At 39.1% G+C, this 25,051-nt stretch overlaps 1 protein-coding gene and 1 long non-coding RNA gene across 7 annotated transcripts; both read left to right on the forward strand.

Annotated features, from left to right (window-relative positions):
- Nucleotides 1-270: 270 nt before the first annotated feature.
- On the forward strand, nucleotides 271-11,461 carry LOC113122698 (retinoblastoma-like protein 2). Of its 6 annotated transcripts, none has more exons than XM_026294202.2 (15): nucleotides 271-498; nucleotides 996-1,044; nucleotides 3,194-3,280; nucleotides 4,136-4,242; nucleotides 4,382-4,485; nucleotides 4,672-4,809; nucleotides 4,995-5,159; nucleotides 5,364-5,433; nucleotides 5,573-5,682; nucleotides 5,807-5,983; nucleotides 6,126-6,197; nucleotides 6,345-6,405; nucleotides 6,893-7,053; nucleotides 9,476-9,640; nucleotides 9,752-11,461. In XM_026294202.2, exons 2-15 carry the CDS (start codon nucleotides 1,016-1,018, stop codon nucleotides 9,944-9,946), a joined length of 1,641 nt encoding a protein of 546 aa, XP_026149987.1. In that variant the 5' UTR covers nucleotides 271-498; nucleotides 996-1,015; the 3' UTR covers nucleotides 9,947-11,461. The 6 variants fall into 6 exon arrangements, with proteins under 6 accessions (XP_026149987.1, XP_026149988.1, XP_026149991.1 ...); XM_026294203.2 differs by having other exon boundaries at nucleotides 272-498; nucleotides 3,158-3,280; XM_026294206.2 differs by having other exon boundaries at nucleotides 272-498; nucleotides 3,171-3,280.
- A 600-nt stretch (nucleotides 11,462-12,061) lies between these two features.
- Nucleotides 12,062-12,930, forward strand: LOC113122593 (uncharacterized). Its single transcript, XR_003294878.1, has 2 exons — nucleotides 12,062-12,437; nucleotides 12,740-12,930. It is a non-coding gene; the product is annotated as an uncharacterized LOC113122593 (long non-coding RNA).
- Nucleotides 12,931-25,051: the final 12,121 nt, after the last annotated feature.

Here is a 25,051-nt window from a genome sequence, read left to right on the forward strand (position 1 = left end):
GCATGTTGGTGATCCACTAAATCTTAAAAGATCTCTAGAGTGACATCACCGGGTTAAAGTCTGTTTAGCTTTTTCTACATTTTCTCAGTCAAGGCTTCCATCAATTAGTAAGCAAATGCTTGGAAACTAGTTTTTTGCCACAGTGCATGTAGCTGAAGGTCATACTGAAGGGTTAACAGGCTGTTCCTCTCTATTAGAAATCCTCCATTCCTCCACTTGGTGGTGCTCGGTGCCCTGTGTATGTCAGCACCACTGCTGCTGCTGCTCAGTGTTTTTCCATAGCAACCAGACATACATGACAAGTTGGGGCTTGTCTACTCAAAAGAGGCCAGTGGGCTGAACTTCCTCTTGTCTGCAGAGCCACAGGTTGACTGCTCTGAACCATGCTGCACCTCTGCTGCTACTGTGAGCAACACACAGGGGACTGTTAGACCAGGACACCCTCAGTCCGGCTTCTGAAAACCCACCAAAAACCACTCACAAAAGTCACAAACACCGGTAAGTGTCTTTGAACCACTTTGAGTTGACTACAGTTGAATGTAGGTAGCCTGACTGATACCAGGAAATGCCAAATGTAAGCTAAATTAAAGCCTCAGTCTCCATTTAACAGTACTTCTTCCAGAAACTGACCCTCCACAGTTAATAGTCGAGCATTTAAAATTGTTTTGTTTTGTTTTGGGTTTTTTTTTTGCAGCCAATGCTCAATGCATTGTACAGTAACGTTTTACTGATAATCAAAAACAGAATTAGTCCAAAGTCATCTAAAGTGACATTTAAACATGTAGCACATGTCTGAAAGAGAAAGTAACACCTATTTTGATGCAACTTCTGTCAGGCCATTCTGGAAGAAGAACAGGAACTGGGTGTGACCCAAATAACACAGGCCACTGATTATGTATTATGTACAATGTATGTTTATTTGGGATTTATGAGTTCCCAGCAAAATAAAAGCACCAAACAAACAAAGGATGACATCATCTAATTACTTGTTTCAGAGTAATGGACTGGCAGCTATATGCACCGACAAAAGCCAAACCCATTTAGGTAAGATAAAACAAGGTGCTAAATATAAAGTTAATTTGATGTTTATTTTTCACTCTTTCCTGTATTCTCTATTTTCTGGAACATGTTTGTAACGACACAAAGGAGGATAAACAACAATCTCGTAACAAATCAGAGCCTTCGTGATCACTCGGCTTGCATGGATGCAACAGGCTACAGTGTGATTCATGTGTATGAAGAGCTATGTATTTTCAGGTTCCTGTTTCTTTGCATTAGTTGTATGTGACTGATCTTGTGCAGCTGTGGAAATGAGTCAGATCTCATTTTGTTTTAAAGTGTAATCACAGGAAAATACCAACTGTTGCATTTTCTTAATATTAGAATGAGCCTTTTAAATCTACACAGGGAGCAGATCTCCTGTCATGGAGGCAGCACCTCCTTGTTTCTACAGTAGCCCAGAGCGGACAAACCAAACACTGGCTCAAGACAGGGAGTCACGTTTCGTTTGTGGCAGAATTAGAGCTGCAACAGTTGCATGATCAACCAGGCAACACCAGACATTTGTAGATCCCATTTTATAGGGCAAATTCTGCTTCTGATTAATTAAGAATAAAAAGGATTTCTTCAGTATTAAAATAAAATTTAATTTGCAACCTTAGACTCTTAGTCAAACAATAATCCTTTGCATTTTGAATACAAAAATCAAGAGACAGACCGCCTGTAATCTTTCCAAGTATGTCCCCAAGAAAGATAATAGCTGGCAGTAGATAACTATACCCATATAATCTGACCAGGCTACATCTAATAACTGAATCTGATCAAAATGGCTACAAGAGGAAATATAAAACAAACTGCCACAAAAAATACTTGGTTGGTTTACCAAAATGCCATGTGCTTTCTGTTATGACATATGATGTGTTTAAGTATGACACACAGATTGTGCCCAACCCCATACAGACTTACATGGCACTACACAGAGTTTGCAGCCACTAACTTATAAAACACACACTCTTTTTCGTAAAACCTCAGTTAACCTCCTTTTACAGTCTCTCGGCTTGTGTTTCATCCCGTGTCACACACCTATGTGTCACACACCACAAGTCATTTGTAGACCCTGTCGACCTGAGATCTGTCTGACTCGGTCTGACTCGGTGAGGACAGTCCTGCGTGATAAACAGACCATGTGGGAATGATTAGAGAAACAGAGTCTCCATTCAGGGAGGACAGCCAATAGACATGCGGATGGGCTAAAATGGTTGTGGTGGGGGGAAGGTGTTACCAGGCAGAGGTTTTAACTCTTATGCTTAAGTATTAATAAGTCTGTAACACTGCAAAAAATTTTTTTTTTTTTTTTTTTTTTTGAAATTGCTGGAAACTGAACAATAAACTTCTCAATTGTATTTTTAAGTTGCCATGTCCATCTTGTCCAGCAATATTCCATGTTTGGGAGGTTTTCTTGCCTGTGAGAAGACTGACATAACTCTTATCTCTGTACACTAAGCATGATGCTAGAGAGAGCAGTGTGTTAGAATAAAAATACATCTAGTACCACTTCTAAACTGAAATCATATACAACTTTTTTCATTTAAATGCAATCACAAAGCTGTATTTTTGGTGGTGGGGGAATAACGTTGCGTAAATGTTTCTAGGCAACAGCCAGCAAACTCCTGCTAAAACCACCATGTGGTTTCAGACATTTTTGTTTTGTGTTGATGTTAAACGAACTACAGTAGATATTGTTTTACAGTTTTAGTGATGCCCGTCAGATTTTTGAGGCCCAGGGTGGCTACAGTTTTCCCTCTTCATTTTTAGCGTACAACAATCAGAGTCTGCTCTGGGCTGTTTTCTCACGTAACTGGTCCAGAAATCAAAGAAGTTTCAAACTATTCCTACAAGCTCCTGTAGAAACCATCACAGACACCACAGTCATGTGTTAGCAGCGTACTGTTGCTGCTTCCATTGTCCTTAGTTTCTCATAAAAAAACTATTATCAGGCTGAATAAAACAAAATCAAAACTATCCTGGCCAAATGTCATTCTACTATTGATGTATTCATCTATTTTTATTATGTTTATTAAAGCCATTTATTGGTTTAGGTTGATCACAGATCGTACTGTAAGTGTTTATGAGCCCTAATTCAGTGTTTCTTAATTAGATGATTATTTCAGCTCTGACTCTCATCCTGTGCAAGCGTGAAGGTCACCATGGCAACCGAGCCTCAGACTAACCCAGGAAAGCCGAGGCCTGGCCCCAGTGACCGCCTGATCACAATGTTCAGGTTAGCATCACAGACCCACACTATGCTGCTACACATAATACAGCTACAGTCCTGCTCACCATTATTGGCAGCCATGAAGTTCAAGTACTTAATGTGGAATATCTCCTGAAAAAAAAAAAAAAAGAATCAAGTGAAACAGCTTTTTTGATATAAGAGGGCAAATGATAAACAACAATTTAAAACAAAAAACAATAGGAGGAAAAAATAGAAAAACTCAAAGATTGCTGTGAAATCAGTATTGGCTACAAGAAATGTTTGGAGGCTGTCATCGCTTCCAAAGGGTGTGCAATCAAATATTAAGGAGGGGTGCCTTTATTGCTTTCCATGTCATTTTTTTCTTTCTTCTTTGAAATTAATAATAATAATAATGTAAGATGCAAAAAAATAAAAAAAATCCTGATAATATAAATTTGCACATTTCCATTTGTGTCTGAAGAGAGTCGACAGGTTATGCAAAACATGAAGGGGTGCCGTTAATGGTGATCTCTGTAGGTTATGTTATTAACAAGCAAGTAGTGGCTCACACACTCACTGATAGTTACAAATAAAAAAAAAAAAAAAAAAAAAAAAAACAGCACTCATAGGCTTCTCAGTGTATTTAACACATGGTGCTTTTTGCACCAAAGGTCTGTGTAAACCTTATATTCAAGGAGGCTTCTGTTTACTTTTTCAATTCTCAATTTTATTATGGATTTTTTAAGTGCAGTTAGATCTTGCAAAACTAACCTGCGAGGCTTTTGTTTACTTTTCAGTAGCTTTCCAACCAAAAACTCCAGCTCCATCTCTGTTTTTATGTTTTTGTTGTTTTTTTGTTTTTTTAACATGTTCATATTCCAAACTACATCTCCTGCTTAGGGCCTGCTCCAGAGATCCAACAGAGGCAATTAAAACAAGACTAAAACATATGCTGCACACGTTCCTGCAACACCACAGGGAAAATGCCGGAAATGAGAAGACCAAAGGTACACCAACACATTCAGTGACTGAAGTGGGTGAAAAATGGGATGAGGGGAAGGGATAATAAGTCAAATATTGAGGATAAATGAATGGAGAATGCTTTTTGATTTGTATTTATAGAAAAACTTCATATATTTTCCACAGAGGTAGCAGCAAAGTGCTGCTGTGAGGCTGTTATCTGGTATTACAGGATCCTAGAGAATCTTGTCAGTGAAGAGAGGACTAGGCTGGGCATCAGTGACGTCTCAGTGAGTGTACCGCCCTCCTGTGGCCACAATGGGAACTGCTGTCTAGCAAAAGTGTTTTATTCCCACTAGGGGCACTGTACGTACAGTCAGTGATACACAGTGTTGTGTATATTTAATGGCTTTCAGATTGCAGGTGTTATTTTTTGAAGCAAAGCGCTTGTGCTTATGTGTGTGGGTTTGTTGCAGGGCATTTTGGAAAACGATCTCGTTCAGCGCTGCCTGGTTGCCTGTTGTCTGGAGATTACCATATTCTCAAACCATCTACCATGTGACTTCCCTCTGCTCCTTCAGATGTACAAACTGGCACCATACCACTTCTGGAGGGTGCGTTTCTAAATTTGTTCATGTTATGTAGTGTATCCCTGCATGTGTGCGTGTTTAGAGAGCAAAAACTGAGAATCTAACATTTTTTGCAGATACTTTAACATTTGATTCAGTACTAAGAAGAAGAAAAAAAAAAAGACTGACCCCTTTAGCTTTGACACTTGTTTTCCCATGATGTATGACAGGTGATTGAGCTGGTGCTGCGGGCTCAAGTGAAACTGTCTCACACTGTTGCCAGTCACCTCGCTCAACTGGAAGAGAAAATCCTTGAAAGCTTGGCCTGGACCAGCACCTCACCACTATGGGAAGAAGTCAGAGCCAATGAGGGTCATCTGCATACCTGCCAACAGGTGGGTAAAAACCTGTATTCACTGAAACACCTGTGTGTTATCTTATAATCAAGGTGGCAGTGATTTCTTTTAAAGATTAAACCAAAAGATGTTTTTCCTTCCTTTATAAATTCGGATAAAATATAGATCTTTTATCAAAGGACCAAACCACTTAAATAACATACAGTACTAGATTCTTTAATGGGGGCTCTGTGTCATATGCAGGTAATTCCACCTACACAGATAGAAGATCCAAAGAAGACAGAAATGCAATCTGATGGAAACCAACCAGGAGGTATCGCAGCTCCTTTTTGATTACTGCACTGCCTTTCATTTGCATTGAATGCATTTTCAATAAATGTCAGTGTATTACATTGCAAATTGATTTGTGTATTTTTATTCTGGATTAAATGGTCAGTTTCTGTTTTTGGCAGCGGGCGTCAGTGTGGGAGCTGACCTTTCTGCCAGCACAGAACAACAGTGTTCCCCATCATCTGCAAATAGCCCTCAGAGACACAGCTCTCTCCATCTGTTTGCTCGCAAGGTCTAATGATCTACCTCACACTAACTCAGTCTCCCACGGTGCACTGCCTGGCTTCAAATCAAACTTATAATTGAAAGGTTAATTATGATATGTTGAGCATGGACATGTTTTCTCTTTACTTCAGGTTTACAGCTTGATGGGCCAGCGTCTGAGGGAGCTGTGTTCCACGCTGAACATTTCTGCTGAGCTGCGGTTGAAGATCTGGACCTGCTTCGAGTACTCTTTGGTACACTTCTCCTGTCTCATGGTAGATCGCCACCTGGACCAACTGCTAATGTGTGCCATCTACATCATTGCTAAGGTGGATGTTGATTCTTAGTGGCTATGACTATGACAAAACATTCTTTAACAAATCAATAGATGTACTATATGTGACACCTTTGCCTGGACCTCATTACAAAGTACATATTCATTAACTTACAGTATTTGCTTTCTTTTCACAGATTACTAAAATGGAAATCCCCTTCAAGCACATAATGAAGTGCTACAAGTCTCAACCACTCGCCAATAAAAGTGTGAGTTTATGTACAAAATATATGAAAAAGACTTCAATCTTAATTTTCTGATTCAGTCTTTGTCCCAGTTGTATCTAAGTGTCATTTTACATGTGTTAGGGCTACACTGACTGAATCGTTGTGAACATGGTCTGTTTCTGTCTTTAGGTCTGCAAAAGTGTGTTAATTTCAGATAGAGACATGGACGATTCTCCCTTTGAAAACAACAGTAAGAGACCCTTCAGTAAAAAATAATTTTCAAAATGTTTCTATTATGCATGTGGTAGTATTAGTATAGATTACATTCTAATTACCCAGCAAGGCTGACAAGACATTAGGACGTTTAATTTATATTAAAATAAACAATATGAATTTAGTGTTGCTTTGACTTCCCTTTCCTTCTTTCTCAGCCCCACAAACAGGAGTTGATTTATTAAATCCTTGATTACAGTACAAACAGCCTCACAAGCTGTATAGTAAATCATTCTGTACACTGAGAGTTTAAGTCTCCACCGTTACTAGCATCTTGTTAAATATTGTTTTGTACATTTCTAGGTATAGAATTAGAAAATTCTCATTTACCTGCCTGTTTGGCTTCACCACCACTATGTTCCCTTTAAACCACTTTACAGAGCAAATCTAGGGTCGGACACTATTGTGCAGCTGAAGCAATACATTGTATATATTTCTTTTATTTATTACATTGATGGTTATAGATAATGGAGAGCATAGCGACAGCATCCTGACCCCCAGCACACCATCAACACATTATGCAGGAGCCTGTCAGGAGGAGAGGGGCAATCTTATCTATTTTTACAACCAGGTCTACATAGCAAAGTTGCAGCATTTTGCCAAGGAGTTTTCTGCAACCTCTGGGGTAAGTGAAACTGACTTTTTTTTTGTTTGTTTTTTTGCACATTACACATTTGTGTCTTCTCTCACCTGTGTGTGCACAGCGCAACTTGTAACAGTGACTTTTTCCTCAGGTTGTACACTACACATTATCTGGACAGTACAAAGCAGCATTTCTTTAGGCCAACAATGTAAAAATGTAATTAATATAACATTTATAGTTAAGCAGTTCTTGAATATTTCAATGTTTTGACCCCCCCCAAATTATTATGCACATCTGTGGGAGGGTCAACACATTAATTCATACCATGACCTAAATTCATCATCTAAATATCCATCCATCCATCCATCCATCTTCTGTACCCGCTTTTTCCTGAAAGCCAGGGTCACGGGGATCTGCTGGAGCCTATCCCAGCTCTCTCTCGGGTGAAAGGCAAGGGTACACCCTGGACAGGTCACCAGTCCATCACAGGGCCACATAGAGACACACAAAGACAACCTCACACACTCACACTCACTCCTACGGTCAATTTAGATTCACCAATCAACCTAACATACATGTTTTTGGACTGTGGGAGGAAACCAGAGTACCCGGCGTAAACCCACGCAAGCACAGGGAGAACATGCAAACTCCTCACAGAAAGGCCGGGTTGCGAACCCACGACCTTCTTATCATCTAAATATGTAATATTAATACATAATACTATGAACAATATGTAATATACATATCTAAATATGTAATCTAAAGATAATCAAAAAAGTAATCTTTGATTTCTGCCAGCTACTGTACGATATCTCTTCTTTCCAGCCTCTTGCTCTCGTACATGTCTCTAACCTTGACCCCAACCCTAACCCTAACCCTAACCTTACCTCTACCCCCCAGGCTTAACACCTAACCCTAACCCAAACCTAACCTCTACCAATGCCCCCAGCCCTAACGCTATCACTAAGCCTAACCCTACCTCTACCCCCAGCCCTAACCCTACCTCTACCCTAAGCCCAAACCATAGCGCCACCCTCAGCCCTAACCCTACCACAACCCTAACAACTAACCCTTACACCCACCTCTAGCACTAGCCAAAACCAAACCATATACCTAGCCCTACCTCTACCCCCAGCCCTAACCTAACCCTACCTCTACCCTCAGTCAGCCCTAACTCTAGCACAACCCAAACCCTAAACCTAACCCTATTTAACCATGCATGCCCCACTAGCACTAAACTTAGCACTTACTAATTCTCAGGGTAGCCTCTACTACAATAAAACATCCCAATAACAAAACAATCATATTCTCCAGAAAGACACATCTCCCTCTGCCCAATGGCCATAGGCCCCAGTATAGTAGACCTGGGGCTACGCCAAGCCTTGAATTCAGGCCCCCATGGTTACATGCAGCTTTCCCTATACCACACATCCACATTTGAATCAGTAGGGAATTTAAGTTAAATCAAAACTCAAACCCCAAATCCCAACCCCTAACCCTCTTTTCCTGCTGATCTGACCAACATGACGCAGCCACTCCCTCTGTCCTTTCACCTCACTATTCTATGCAAAGAGATCAGACACATTAAACTGGCCAGCTTTATTCTATAATTGTGTCTCACTTTCACTACCACAGAGCAGGTTGCATTTACAAAAAATTTAAAAAAAAAGAAAATTGGTGTGTGCATTTGTTTTTACCTCTTTCCGTGAAGCTCCTAAATAAGTTCTGGTGCTACCAATTACCTTAAGAAATCACATGATTACTTCATTTAGGTCCACCTGTCATGTCGTACCTGCTCCGAAAAGCCCAAGAGTCAAAAAATCATGGTTGGGTTACAAAAAATATCTAAAACTTTGAATATTTCATGAAGCACCATTAATCTATAATAGCAGAGTGGAAGGAATAAGGCACCACAGTACACTTGCCAAGAGAGAGCTGCCCAGCAAAACTCACAGACCTGGCAAGGAGGGCATTCATGGGAGAAACATCTAAAAGACCAACAATAAACCTGAAGGAACTGGGGAAAACTGGTCAGACTTAAAGGAGTGATGGATGGTGCTTAATACAGGGCTTTTCTTGGAAGAAAACCCTTTTCAGACAGCCTGAGAGTTGAGACTGTGAAGGAGGTTCACCTTCCAGCAGGACAATGACCCTAAATACACACTCAGTTGGTTAAGGGAGAAATGTGTTGGGGTGGCCCAGTCAAAGCCCAGGCCTCAATCCAATAGACAATCTGTGGTCTGACCATATACACCACTGGAACTCATCCAACTTGAAGGATTTGGAGCAGTTTTGCCTGGAAGAATGTGCAAAAATGGGCAGGCCTCCCCACTAAAAGACTGTTAGGGAAAACACTGAGGGAAGTAGATAAGCCGAGATCAATTCACTGAAATGTAAAATGCTGTGATAACCACTAACACTTCATCTTTTATGACCAAGTACATGCTGCATTACTTTTGTGCAGGTTGATACTCCTCCTTTGTCTCCATACCCCCGACAGTGGAAAACCCCACCCTGCAGGCAGCGGCTGTTCAGCAGCCACTCCATCTACATTTCACCTTACAACAGGGAAACCAGCTCTCCTCGTACAGCCGGGCTCTGCTATTACTTCAGCTCAAGTCCCCCAGAGGTCTGTGGGACAAATGTTAGAAAAATTTTCAGCAGTCAAAATGTGATCCTGTAATTATAGTACTGAAACTCTGTGCAACCGAGACTGAAGAGTTCCTTCCTATTTTCACAGCGTCTGCAAGAGATCAATAACATGATCAAAACAGGGAGGTCAGTCAACAGGCGATGCCGTGTGGCATCATTAGATAAAAAAGAGGAGCCGGGAGACGATGGTCCTTCTGTAAAAAGGCTTCGGGTGAATGATCAGTCTGCCTTGGAGAGACGACTAAGGAACGTGGTGAACGATCGTGTCACAGGACGGAACTAGGACCAGTTCTCACCACTTACAAAGCCTAACCTGCATTAGAATATAGAGGATCATGATGTCTCACTCTAGTCCTGTTTCTGAAACTGTAACAATTATCATGTGTTGATAAAAAGCACAGAACAGCTGTCTTCTTTTAAAGGTGCAGTATCTGTTAAGGTTCAGTTTGTAAGATTTAGGTGGATTTATTAGCAGAAATGGAATTTAGAATTCCTAATTGTATTTTTATTGTCTAATCTCCTAAAAACAATAATTGCATTATTTCATTTTCTTTATAAGTCTTTTATATTCACACAGGGAGTCACTTTCATGGAGGTCGCTATGGTGCACAGCTGTTTCTACAGTAACCGAGACTGAAAAAACCAAACACTGACTCTAGAGATGAAACAGATAGGTAACATGAGCAATAATATGATACCACAATATGGGAAAAGTAATATTCACTATCATACATGGAAGTTATGACATACAATTTTACACACTAAAGTTAATTAAATTCAGTTTCTAAATTAACCTCATCACTTGACATTTCGCTACCCAATGCAGTTGTATACGACTACAGTACCACCTGATGAACACGATAGGCTGTGTCATGCATTGGAGGAGTGGGGGTGTTCAGGTGGTTGCAATATGCTACCTCACCACTAGATGCCATGAAATCTTACACACTGCAGCTTTAAGAATTCCTTTGAGCCAACTTCATTCCCAGTTCAAACTGCTGTCTGCAGTCTGAGCTGTAATTTCACCTTTTTGCTCTTTGGCTCTGCACTATTTTTAACAGCAACAGTATTGTCTAGGTGTCCTTGAATAAGGCACTTAGCCATCATCTCAGTGGCCAGCTGAAGAAGGTTGTGGTTATACTGGGCAGCTCCCTCGTGGAAGTGTATGGTGGTGTATGAATTAAAGTAGGGCACGGCTGCAGAGTTTTCTGTGGATAAAAAACAGACTGTTAGTGGGCGACAAAGCATATGCCCTCATATGTCACTTTGCCACAATCTATGGTCTGGATGAATATTTGATTGTGATCATCTAGATTAGGATACTATTTGTTAATTTTTTTATCCTGTAATGATGCATTTGTTTAATATACTGCAAATTTTTAAAGATAAACTGAGACTGTTGAAAGCAGCGAAACATGATTTTTCACTTCTCATGAATGAATAGAAAGTGCACAAGTTTTATTCAGAGATATTACATATATTACAATAATTATAACATATTGTTTATCATTTGAGCATCACTGGGAAAAAATGATGCGTTGTTTGATGCAAAGCATTCTTTCTAATAGTCTGCTGAAGAATGAGTTTTTCCGAATTAAATCTGAATTTAACTTGTAAAAGTAAAAGTATTATTTTAATGTTAATCGTGGCCCAGTATTACTTAACTTGCACATATTTGAAACTTGAAACTTTTTTTTTTGCATAATCACAAATAATTTTTTAAAGCATGTCCAAAAGTCAATATAAATAAATTTTTCTGAAAAGCTATCAGTATCAAAGACAATAAAAAAATTAAAAACACTTTTATTTGTTTGATGTGTCGTGTGTCTGTTTTTGATAACTTTCTTATTCAGTGTTTGTCCTGGGGCAGAATTATCACATGGATTAGCAGCAAAGCTTGTGTGATTTCTATTGAATTTTCATTCACCCTCTGGTGGAGCTGGTTTACACTCTGCATCAGGGCCACACACTGCTGTTTTTGTCAAGTTTTTGAGAAGCTTTATAAAACATGTTCTACTTAGCAGAGGAGTAGTCTGCTATCGGACCAGACCAAAGAGCAAGAGACTTAATATTATTTGTGGCACTTGCAGTAAATTTATGATTAAGTATAATTGTTTTCCTGCTTTACACTCCATCTTTATTTTGCTTCCCCTTTACTGTATCCAAGCACTCACTACATCATTTCATCATCTAAAATCATTTCAGTTCCTCTTACTGAATGAAAACAGAGTCTTAGCACATCCATCGTGGGAAAGTTGGTAACAGCGGCTGCCCTCTGACTGACATACGATCCCCTTCTGTGTTTATCAGTAACTAGGATTTGGCATGCGACTGGGTTAATTCTCCACCAGTGTTGCTTAGGAGATAATTACAAAAAGGCAGACAAAGGCTTATCAAATAAAACAAACTCAGAGTAAGGTCCCAAAACACAACAGGAAGTCTCAAGGTTGCCATGGAGAACAAAGACACCTGAGTCCACAACACTTACAGAGGTGTTAAGGTTATCACTGGTGTTAATACACTCTATACACCCCTGGTCTCCGTCAGGTGAGCAGTGCACTTTGGACTCCTAGACTTCTCCAAATCATGGGTTGCAACACAAGCAGGGGCGCCACAGTGGTGGACCCTTCTGAAAAGCCAGAGGAAAGGCCGAAGACAGCCACTTCTACCAAAGAGGCGTCTGCGGAGGAAGCAAATGGAAAGAATGAGAAAGATAAAGACAAAAAGGTGGACCGCTCCAGCTGAGTACCACCTCACCCTCAACATTTCTCTAAGTAAGAAATATGATACATTAAATTCTGTTTTTTTTTCACTGTTTCCTTTTCATAAAATCTCACAAATTATTCTCAATGTGCATGAAAAAAGTTTTCCCAGTTTTAGTTTTCACTTCTATCAATAGAACAAGGATATAGTACCTCCCTGTAAGCAAGCAATTTATGACTATTGCATTGGGGTCACTTTGATACAATCACCTCTATAACTTGACCGCTATGTCTCTCTGAGGCTATTTGACATGACAAATGGGTTGTGCGGTGACAGAGATGGGCTGTGTGCGTCTGTGTTGCTGTGTGTACAGATTGGCCTGTCTGGGGTGAAGGAGGACCTGTCAGGAGCAGGCGACGTTGCACTACTGTCCATCAACCTCTGTGTCATCTGGGCCACACGCACAAATACACACACTTCTGAAGATATCAAGCTCTTGTCTTCATATATGCCAGAAGCCATTTTGCAACAAATATACTGATTTAAAAATGGTGTTCTCCTGTGTACCTTTGTTGCGTTTGTATTCTTTTGTTAGCCTTTGTTTAGATCTTTGCACAGTTACCCATGGCAATCTTTGCATCACTTTTGTTTGGTTTTCACAGCTGATATAGATTCATTCTTTTCTGACATGCACATCTGGTATAGTTAGAACTCACTCAAATTCTTCCAGTTCTGCTGCAGGGCGAAGCAGTAATGCCTTAAGATAGTCTGCTTATGCTTCAGCTGTGGGTAACTTGCAGCACTCTAACATCATAGTATGCTCTGCATATCAGAAAACTGGTAGTGTTGCATTTGGACAGTCAGAGCCACTGAAGATTTTTTTTTCTATCGCAAATGATGTGCTGGCAAGAGTTATAAATCTGTATCAGCAGTTTTCAGTTATTGCCACCAGGGGGCACTGGCAAACACCAAAGCAGTTTCCTGTGCTGCCACCAGGGAGCAGAAGTGGTCTTCCTAAACAGCCACGAGACATATGAGGCTGGCTCCATTTGCTGAAGACATTTAATCTGAAATATAGGTTGTAAGTTTATTACCAGCTAGTGAATGGAGCTGGAATGGAATAGCCATTTCACAAAGCCATATCAAAAATACCCATCTCAGAGGCAGTGGGAAATTACATGAAAATATTACCATTATACAAATGGAAAGTGTGACTGAATAATGTGCTGGAGAAGATAAATGGAAAGCACTTTGTTGGGAAATGTGGTACTAAATAGGTTTTTAATTTCAGTAGTGGGATAAAAGAAGTGCATTTTTACCCCATTTCACTGCCAATTGATTAGTGGCTCCACACCTGCAGATAGAGAAGGGGGCCTTATCGTCTCATTATCAGTTAATTAATATGCATGCACACATGCCAATTATCTTTCCTTTGCCATTTAGCAGAAATGAGACATTGATGTTTTAATGGTGCCGGAATGGATAACTCCTCTGTTGCTTTAAAGACAAGGCAGACACATTGATTGACATAACTAGGAAATGTTAAGACAGACAATTGAATTAGGAGCAACCTGAAACACTTGATTATTATATTAATACTTCTCAACAATTTAGCCATTTGCTACCGCTTTGAAGGGGCTGTAATCCTGTAATCTAGCAGAGTTTTACTTTTTGACGAACTGTCTTGTGCAAGATACAAAAAGGGCAAGGCCTATGGGGCAATATATTCATATAGAGCTACTGCTGAGATTCCATTATAGAAACGTTTCATTTGAAGGACATGCAGAATAGCAAGCTATTAAATTTTTTCCACTCTGCCACGACTATTAAAGGACCCAAGGCCAGACAAAGTGAACCAAACCCAAGATGAAAGTTATATTAATCATTATTCGGTTTACTGTACTGTGATGTTGAATTTATGTTCATGAGTCACAGGCCAGTGTTATGTGCCAGTGAAATAGGTAATGTTATGGAAGGAAGCACTATTGACATTTTTCATTTCTGCATAAATGCTCCTAGTTGCACATTATGCCCAAGGCTGTTAGATTTTGATTTTATTTTATTATTTAAATCAGTGCTCTTTGAACCCAATGCCACAATGCTATAATGGTAAAGAAAAAGAAGTTTAGATAGAGCTCTACCAGCTAAATACAAATGAAGGATCCCTGACTTTTCCACACATAAAACATCAGAGGACAAGCTTGTGACACTGAAGGCAGCTGCTCACAGAACTGTGCCAGGAGAGAGAGAGTGAGAGAGAGAGAGAGAGAGAGAGAGAGAGAGAGAGAGAGCAAACAGAAAACGAGAAGGGCAACTAAAAAAATCTCTGGGGTATAATCTCCTTACTCAGTAATAGACCATTTATATGATATGTATAATAGGCTGCCACAAATATTCACAAGAAGTGGTCTTATTTTCAGCCAGCCTCTCTTTAAAATGTGTTCTTCACAGGGTATCTTTTGTGAATATATGATCAGAGGCACGACAGCCTCGGTCTTTAATCTTACACTGGCCTTGAAGAATGTCACTGATTCAAACCACCCCACCCCCTGCTCCCCCTCTGCCCTCACCACCACTCACAACTGCAGGCTTTAGAGACTGTCCTATTCACACAGCGGTGCAGCATCACATCCCAGCTTGTTTAGAGCATTGTGGGTGTCTTCATTTAGTAGTTAAATAAATCCACCAGATATTCATAAAAACTTGACGCAACCATCTGATCCTGAAGTGTCACTAAGTTCTTTGGAGCAACAATTCACAAACAGTTGATTGAACACATACTGTACAGAAGCAAAAGCTCTCTCAGTTGAAATAGTCCCTTTGAAATTTGTTTTGCTGAACATCCCTAGAAGACATTGTGTTTTGGTGTCTGTGCATTTTGTACAGACATCTACTCCCTGTTGTGATTGATCTGTAGGCTAGTCACTTCAGATGCAGTCATGTAATATATTTTTGGTTTTGTTTATATCTGAAGCAGAACAGTTTTTTTTTTCTGCAGGATTAGTTATCCTGTTCAGCCAAGGAAGTAAGTAATCTCATAGCATGATAACAGTGTCATGTTGGAAGGTAAGTGATACAGCTAGTTAAAGGGATCCTTTATGGCCAAGGCAAATAATACCAATAGCTTAATAACAGTGTCACGGTGCTGATGCTGATAATGATTCGTCTTTCACCATGGAAACATCAAGCTACTGCCACAACACAAAGTGAGCTGGTTGATCTACAGCAGTGGGTTTGACAATGCCAAAGATAACACCAAAGATAGTCTTTTTAAGCCATAGGAATATCAGACCTAGTGAAAGTGGCCGTAAATTAGGAGACAAAACTGGAAATGGCAAAAACAAAAAAAAAAAAAGAGTAGGCTCCATAAGGTCAATACTACAGGACACTAATTGGACATATCTGTATATACAACTCTATATTTTATGTCTCTCTGCTGAAGAAGAAAAAGTTATATCACTTAGAGAAAGAGTCTAACAGGAATTATAAGGTTATTATGCAGTCAATTAGACTGCTTTTACTGAACAGTAAACAATAGAAACTCCACCACGTGTGCTTTTTTTTTTTTTTTTTTTTTACTCTGGAGTATTTTTATGATTTTGGGAGCTGCTTAATGGAGCATACAACCAAAAGGTAATCTCCTTGAACTATGGGGAAAATGTCCCTGGAGCAAAGCTGCTCACAATCCATCTACCCACTGCTTCCAAAAGTCCATTGCAAATGAATCCAGAGACTGAAATATCTTACCATTAAGTTTTTTTGTCAAATGTCACAGCAATGAAAAGTCTGTAGGACACTGCAAATAGATTATGAATGAGTGGAAACAACTATAAAGTCCTGCAGGCAAATAAGATTTAGCTGAAGATAAAGGTCAGGGTGCTGGAGGAGAGATACAGGGAGGCATGTGGACAAGGATGACTTGATTATCCTGGATGGGAGCACAAAGAGACATGTCCTTTTGCAACAGGGTTAGATGAAATACCATCTTCTAAAAACAGGAGCAAAGGTGCCAGCTATACATGTTCTATTGATATAAAAAAAAAAATCACAATTATGATGCTGTAAACCACATGCACAAATATTTCTATGATTAAAAAGTAAATTTATCCATCATCCATTAAACAGTGGTGTGATTAAACAAATCTTACAACTCTTTTAAATTTTAACAATAAGCAGTCAGTAGTATGTAACCCCTATTCATTTTTTTAAAAAAAATATGGATACAGGTTTTAGGAGTTAGTCCAGTTTGTTGTGTTTCTGTATGTGTGTTGTAACCAAGTTGGCTCCGCAGTTTAACTCACTGCAACACAATGCAAGAGCTTACTGGAATCTAAAAGACTGTGTGTGTGAATGCGTACATGTGTGGATGTGCTCACGCGTGCATGGTGTGTTCATGTAGAGTAACCCCTTTCAAAGAAAATGGTGAAAAATAGGAAATCGTTCTCTAAATGTCATTCATTCAGCTTGGATGTCGGGGTGACCTTCAGCAGAATCAGCTCTTCCTATTGTGAACATGGACGAGTGGGCTCTGTAAAATATCAAATTTGATAAGAAAAAAGTCGGAGTGTGATGGTAGCCACTATATGGCCAGCGCAGGTTCAGATGTGACTCTGTTATCTACATGGAAGGATTTTATTGTGTATTACAGGTATCGTTGCTGTGTTGTGTTCATTAGATAACCTTTCTGAATACAATGATAATCAAAAAAAAAAAAAAAAAAAATACATAGGTTATTTAATTTTAACTGGTTGTTTTAGCTTGAACACAATTATACCTCACAAAGCACTAATGTAGTATAAAATGTAAAAAAAAAAACAAAAAACCGTTGCCATTTTTCAAATGGTCCAATTATATCTACCAAGTGTAACTAACTACGTCTTGACAAAGTTTCCAGTTTTTAAGCAGCCTCCACAGGACAGTAGTGAATATAAACATTTGGGAGCTGGTATCTTTTAAAATCCACTTTCAAAAACCCAACAACAAAAAGGGTAGGGATAGATGAAACAACAGGTATATGCTTTTATGTAAGCTGCAAACAGTCGCATGTGCAGCTGAATAACTGTTTCAACTAACTTGGGCATTTCCAAAACCAAGCAGGTTTTATTAGCTCCATTCATTTTTGGGCTTACAGTTTATGTGAATTAAAGAATAACATTTTAATATTCACTTACATAGCTACACCTAATAGTTATCTAAAATACAAGAACAATGCTGCTGCATTTCTACACGAATCAGCTGGGGATTGTTGATGACGATGTTGTGATTGCCAAATGTGGCTTTAGTCTATGTATTATGGAAATATATCAGAGTGGCCATCGGGTAAATGTTTAAGACACTTTTCTAAAATGGGTTAACTAAAATCCACAGTTGTCAGATGGAAGCATGACAGATAGCATTAGCTGGGTTCAGCACATGGTCTAGAAAATGATCTCAACTGCCTTCTGTTGATTGTTTTGGAGGGAACTCAACTCTACGACTGCTGTTTTACAGCTGAACCTGACCTCTAACATCCCTAGAAAGAGAACCAAACATAAATTACCATTTTCTCATGGGGCTACATAAGGAATCATACATATTTTATGCCTACCAGATATCAAAGGGAATGAGAAGAAATTGCATGAACAGCCAGACGTGTATCTCCCTGTGTAGCTTTTTGTTTTTTTTCCTTTGGTATGATCAACATTTAGCATTACTTGAAACAAATCCATTAGGGTAAGAAAGGCTTATTATCACAATAATTTCCCCCAACAGTTTGCTGGAGCCTGAGTGTTCATTATGACAACAGGCCCTGAACATTACTGAACCATCTGCAGAAGGGTTGCTTAACGCACATCAAATAACAGTAATAGTGTGCTGATGGTGTTATTGCCCGCTGTGTCATCATGCCACAGTCCTACATGCTTCGAGGGAAAAGAGAGAAATCTGCTAAAATATTAAGATTTTTTTTTTTTTAAAATGTGTTTTCTCTTCTGTGGCTCTACATCTGTTTGTTTGAATCTTTATAAGTAAAGCATAAATAAATGAATAAATAAATAAATAAATAAATTCTAAGGACTCGCTCTAAATGGGTGCCTTTTAGCCAGCATGTTTATTTGTCTGCAGATTGGTAATAACAGGCTCTCCTATCTACATGATTGAGCCATGAGGAATGTGACCTCATCTCTGGGAAAAATAATTAGGACAGCCGGGGAGAGCATACTGAGAAGCCCCTCTGTCTCTCCCAGGAGCAACACTGCACAAAGACAGCCCTCTCTTGTAGATTTAGCCCCGCCTTGATATTCCTGTCTAGGCTTTGTCTAAATTATCTTAATGTGGGTGCTAAATACAACCAAGTGTGGGGCCTATAAAAGACCAGCAGCAATTAAGAGTAAGATTAGCTAGAAGAAGGACAGGTTTCAGACTGAATACAAAGGCAGATGACAGGTTTCACATAAATAAAAGCGTAATGTCAGCTTTAATAACTTTTCTGCTTCTAAAATGTGTCTCACTGTTGCAGCTTGCTATTAGTGTCCAATCATAAATACTACACCCTGAGGAACAACCATCATAATGCACAGAACTATGGTCAAAGAGAGGGAGAGCATTTATATTTAATAACATACAAAATAAAAGAATCAAAATGAAAGAAATCTCAATATTTGAGCTTTTCGGTAAGAAGGATTTTTATTATTCCACTGCAGATAACATCACTGGATAACGAGATATGTGCTGCTGTTTTTCTTATAGAGTCGTTATGTCACATTATTACTGTCTGCATCGCATCTCATTTCATCCGATTTATTACATATTCATATGAACAAAAACCGCTTGCCCCCTTGAGAACAGACTACTACTATGCCTTCTATGTTCCCTGTGCAGTTGAACAATTTGCTTAGCATGTAACCGCAGATTAAGTTTTTGTGCTGAATGATTGGCACACAGACATGGCATGATGATATACATCTCTGCCTTTCAGCATACAAGCCAGATGAATCCTAATGGTCATTTGGTGGCTGTGTTAGTCTTTTAATTAGCTGGAAAGCCTTTAGCCAAACTACTCTCATCCTTTACCATCCTTCAATCTCTGCATGTGAGCTGTTAGAAGAGTCTGTTGTAAGTGGTGTAAATTGCCAACATCCACAAAGCTAGCCTCTGTGAGGCTGCTACACTGATAGGCTGTGTGGCAGGAACAGTGTAGAGTGTACGTGTGTGTTTGCCTGAATTATATAAGCTGTCTGTTTGAATTCTGTTTGAATGTGCATCTGTATGCATAATCATGCTTGTGTGCGAGTCTGTGTTTACAGGTGTGTCGCTGTTGCCACTTCGTTAACATGGTTCTGAGAGTATAGTCAGCTAAGCGTTCTAACACAAACCGACTGATGAAATAATCACTTTCATGTTTAATGGTTTTAATGACCAGTTTAAAGATTCAATCAGCCTTGACATAAACTTGGCATGGACTCTTGTGTTTGCATATGAAAGTGTTTGTCACTGTTCGCTCTGTTTCTGGATGACCAACAATTGTTCACCCCAGGGACTGCTAAGTCTTTGTGCGCATGCAGCCTTAGAAGTGTTGGTGTGCAGTGAGTCCTCCCCTGTATGCATGTGTATATGTAGCATCTGTTCATTTTTGGCTGAGTGGTGCAGTGTGTGGCAGCACTCAGGTGCAGCTGCTCTTGTCTCCTGTTGCTGTGATCTCTGAGCTGAGCGGCGTTATTAGCAGCCTGCAGCTCTTGTGGCCTTTTCCACCCTAATTACATACCCATCATTAAAATGCTAATTCATACTATTAAAGGGGCAATTAAAAGGGTAATTAAAAAGGCTTTGTTCCACCAGTCTACCTGCCTGAACAGTCTGACCATTGCTGGTCCTCTTTTGATCTTTACTATTTCCATAATGCCTGAGGTCTAATCCCCTTATCCGGGTTCAACTGGGTGTCACCAGCTACTGGTGGAGGCACCTTTGGAGGCTAAGAGATTACAATGTAAAGGACTGAAAATATCAATAAATCATATAATACACTTACCTAAAAAGCACTGATTTGGAGAAAAAAAAAATTGAAAGGGAAAAAATGTCTCTGCATGGTCTTGTGTTTTGTAAACAGGAAGAGTGCATCTGAAGTGATGGAATATTATTATAGTACCAGTGATTAAACAGATTTTAAATAGTGCAATCATGCAATTAATCATTTATTTTAAACAATGTTGAAAGTTACCTTCCCCATGAAAAGCCAGTTAGATTCCACAGAGAACATCAAATTACAGGTGATAAAATATTTGCTTTTCTCCGGAGCATCAAACTGTTTAAGTCTGTTTCTGTTTTCTTCTTTATAATTTTCCTGTAATTAAGAGGAAACAATGTCTTTTTTCATACAATATGCCAAACAATCTTTTAATTAATTTCAAACTGAAAGACTAAAAGACAAAGACAAAGAAACCTAAAACACAACAGGACCTTTGTTGAGGTTTCATGACGTGCATGTGCCTACCAGACCATTGTTTGAGTCCTGTTATGAAGAGCAACAAATCATTTCTGGGATGTGAGCTTATTATAAAACTCCAGTGAGTCATCCAGCAAATCACTTTATCCATCTGTGCTATTCAGAGCCAGAAATATCTGATTCAACTGAATGCAAACATTTTGAATACAAACAACAAAAGCCTAACTACACACATCAATGTAAACTATTACTGCTGTTAATAGAGTTTCAGAATGAAATCAGACAATGTTAGCTTTTTAATCATGCAGGATTTTCCCAATATGCGTGTTTTCATGTGATATCAAACACAATGGGCCCTGGTAAATAGGTAGTGCAGTGTTGATCTATTATAAGGCAGTTCACTGTAGATACAGCCAGTGTTAATGAAAGTTAGCACAGATGGAACCCTCTAAAAATGAGAAATGATGGATTCGCTCCAGCTTGTGGATGCTGCAGGCCCGATTTGGTTTCAGGGCCGGTGAAGTGTCAGTGGTTTAATTTTATAGTGCGTAGTTTTCCCTGATTTCCCCCCGGAACAGAGCGCTGCTGGAGAATGCGGAACATCTGCCGCCACTCAGAAAGCGATACATATAAAAACCATCATTCCTATCTGTGCTAGTTGCAGCCGAGACAAGGAACAGAGCCAAGCACACATTAGAATAGCTGCCTTTTTTTTTCCTGTCTTGTGTTGACTCCTGGGGATTGGCAGTCAGAAACCTATTAAATTATCCTGTGTTGCTACAGCATTTATAGCATTTCAAATATGAGCCCCAAGGCAACTGCTGGCTAAAGGTATACTATCAAAGCCTGCAAACTCCATAGCATGATGTTATTATTGAATTTAAGATAAAGTAATACTATTATCCCACATTAAAATTTTATGGAGCATTAAAACAGCACTTGCTTTGTGGGAGCTTAAAAATGTTTAAATATTATATCACAGGGTAAATGTTTCATTGCTAAATATACCCTCCTTAAAATCATAAATAAGAATCAAGTAACTTAATTTGCCAAGAAAAAGAAACAGAAAAGCATCCTGAGAGCCAATATTCGTTATGTAAGAAGGTTGTTGCTTAAATGTCATTCTAAGAACTATTTGATATATTTAACATCTCCAGAACAAATGATTACACTTTGAAAAAGCCAAAATTCATACTAACATACTAACACGATCAGATTTAATCACGATCTTTCTCTAAAGTTATCAACATGATTTTAATAGAGGTACCCTTGAAAATATGTTAACGGTTCTGTCCAACACAGTAGAGAAACACATAGCAAGCTACATCTGTGTGGCATGTTTCCTCCTAAATGTAATTTGCAATTGCAAACCAGTTGCATCTGAACACAATTTTTAGGATAAATAGATGCACAGAGACAGGGTTTTTATAATCATGCCCAGTCCTTGACAAAATGCACTTATAAAAACTAAATAACTGCTTCTATTTTGATTCCATTACCAACTTTAATCATGGGCTTTTGTTGTGGTGCAGCTTTATGGCATCAGGACTGTATTTCTTGATAGTTTTGCATGCATCTTTGTTGTTTATCTGACATGTGTTTGTGTGTATGCTTTTCACGATGGGTAAATAGTTCTACTCCAGAGGAGACTGTCATGTCTGCTTTCATTTCTAGCAAATCAGACAGAGTAGCCTGCAAGTCATTAGATGAGAATGGAGCAATAGACTGTGAAATGTAATGTATACAGAGAAGAGGGAAGCAAACAATGACCTTCACAAGGAAAACTCAATGAAAATGAAGGTTAGTGCTGGCTGTGTGGAACATCTTCTCTTTTGAGCAGTAAACACTTATCCATGCCCAGGAAATTAGTACCAAAATATGAAGAGGTGGTGGGCTCACCTGATGTTGTTTTTACTTGAGTACAAATCCATTTATTTGTGAAAAATGTATTTGTATTAGCCAGAATAGTGGGAACACATTGGAAAGTAATGATTAAGTGTAATCAGTATTTTGACAGCCTCAAAAACAGTGCAATATGTTCACAAAGGTAGGCTTTATCACAAGCCCACTAAATGGGATTGTATTAGATTGTAGTTCTCACTTTTTTTATATTAAAAATGAACCATGTAAAAAGGTGTTACTCAGCAATAAACCCACAGAGAATCATTACCCGATCCTGCAGTTCCCCTCAGCTGCGTTTCACAATCTTTCAGCAGCTCATTGTGAGTCAAACCTGTGCACTTTTTGCTCATAATCATTAGTGTTTCCAGCCATAGCAGGCAGATGTTTTAAGCAAAAATGCTGCCAGCCCAGCACCAACCAACACAGAGAAAATTAGCAGCTGGCTGGGTGATCACAGTGGCAGATTTTCCTTCAGAAGTTGATGAAAACCAAACTCAACAAGAGTCAGTACTGGATGTACACCATCAGGTGGCCACAACATGACTGAATAAATGCTAATGTTGCTCTATATCTGTTGGATGGTGTGAATAGGGAAGTGTTTGCTAACAAATTTACCACATCAATTGAAAATGATAATGTTATGTGCAGCCTCCAAGTGGCTGTTTCTGCAGGTTTAACTGATGTACGAAGAAAAAAAAAATACAAGGTAAAGTAGAAAATGAGTCTATAAAGATTTCTTAAAGATTTTAAGTGTCAATATGCTATTTGTAATGTGACACGTTATCTCTAATATTTGTTAAAACAAGTAAAAAAGAATTAAAAGCAGTGCATAAACAGTTTGCTGCTTTTTAACTAAAGAGCAGCTCATTCTGGGAAATGCTGCATAAATAAAACAACAATCTCTCTCGGGCAGACCCCTATCTTACTTTCATTTCATCGTCTGTCAGTTTGGTTTGTAGTAACCTTTATATCTCCTTTTAAACATACCTGAATGTCTATTTGTCTGATCATCAATTTAATCTTTTTTTTATTCCACCAGGTCTGTTTGGCTTGCCGTACGGCTGGACCTCTTGTCTGACTCATATGTGGCCAAACACTATGCCCCATGGAATCATGGGATATTTGAGATGAGGTTCACCCCATTCTCTGGCTCACGATTTTGGACAAATATAATTTGGGCTAAACTTGTACCTATTTGTTAAAAAGATAGGCTCTATTGAAGGTCCAGAGATGCATTTGCGAATGTCAAATTGGTCATGGTGCAGATTGGGAGAGGAAAAGACAAAACAAATAGACAGCTGGTTCCAATTATGGTTTTACTAGGCGCTGATGGGCCTGTAATTACAGGATTAGAGACGTGTAACTGCACACAGCTTTGGGTGCTGCTCTCCAAGTTATGAGAGCCACAGAGACTATAGAGTGGGCTAAAGCCAGAACAGTGATGTTTGCATGTTACAGCAGCAAAACCTCTGTACGTCACTCATTGTGTCCACTGGCCACAGATCTGCTGACGTTGCGGCTATGACATTTAAGGGCTCATGCCATGCTACAAAAACATCACATAAAGTCTTGAAATTGATTGTGAAACCTTCCCTTGATCGTCGACAAAGAAACGTATATCCACATCCTGTCTACCATGGTGTTGGCAGTTTTCTAAATTTTCTGTACATCTACTTTATTTTTCTTTTAGTATCTTAACATCACTTTTCTTCGCTTGCATAGTCACTTCTTTAAAACCCATCACTTTACCGTCATCTACTACTTTCCCAGTCCACCTCTTTCTCTATTTCCATTTATCATTTCCTTCTCTCACTTTTGAACTTGTTCTCAAGGCACCAAAGGGTGAGATAAAAGAACATCAAAGATCTGGCCAGAGACGAGAACCCAGCCGTACTGCCATTCAGCCAGGGCTAAGAGGTTCCCATTCGTTCGACCTGCGTATCCGGCAGACCATCAGTTCACTCCATCTCGTGCACAGATTCTCAGATATATCATTTAAGCAATCATAAGAGGTATGCTTCTTTACCAGTGAATAAACTATTCACTGCTATTAGTGGCCATTCTACTTGTGTGAAAGTAAATAAATGTCTATTTTAAGATGTTTATGGGGGTTTAAAGGTTGCCATATTTTCTTTCATACTAGTGGAAGGACCCAACTCCCTTTATAACAGAGACTGGGCATAAAGAACACAGATCATGTTAAAATAACAAAATAACTAAACTGTCATTGCATTTAAATTACCAAATATTTACAATCTCTGTCCACTGTCTCCGAGTGGGAGCTTCAAACCTAAGAGAGGTTTGTCCCCGCGGATCTAACGGATAAAAGGGATGACAGGAACTGGCTGAGCCAGACTGTGTTGT

The sequence above is a fragment of the Mastacembelus armatus genome, chromosome 3 (assembly GCF_900324485.2).
Source record: "Mastacembelus armatus chromosome 3, fMasArm1.2, whole genome shotgun sequence".
Taxonomy (NCBI): domain Eukaryota; kingdom Metazoa; phylum Chordata; class Actinopteri; order Synbranchiformes; family Mastacembelidae; genus Mastacembelus; species Mastacembelus armatus.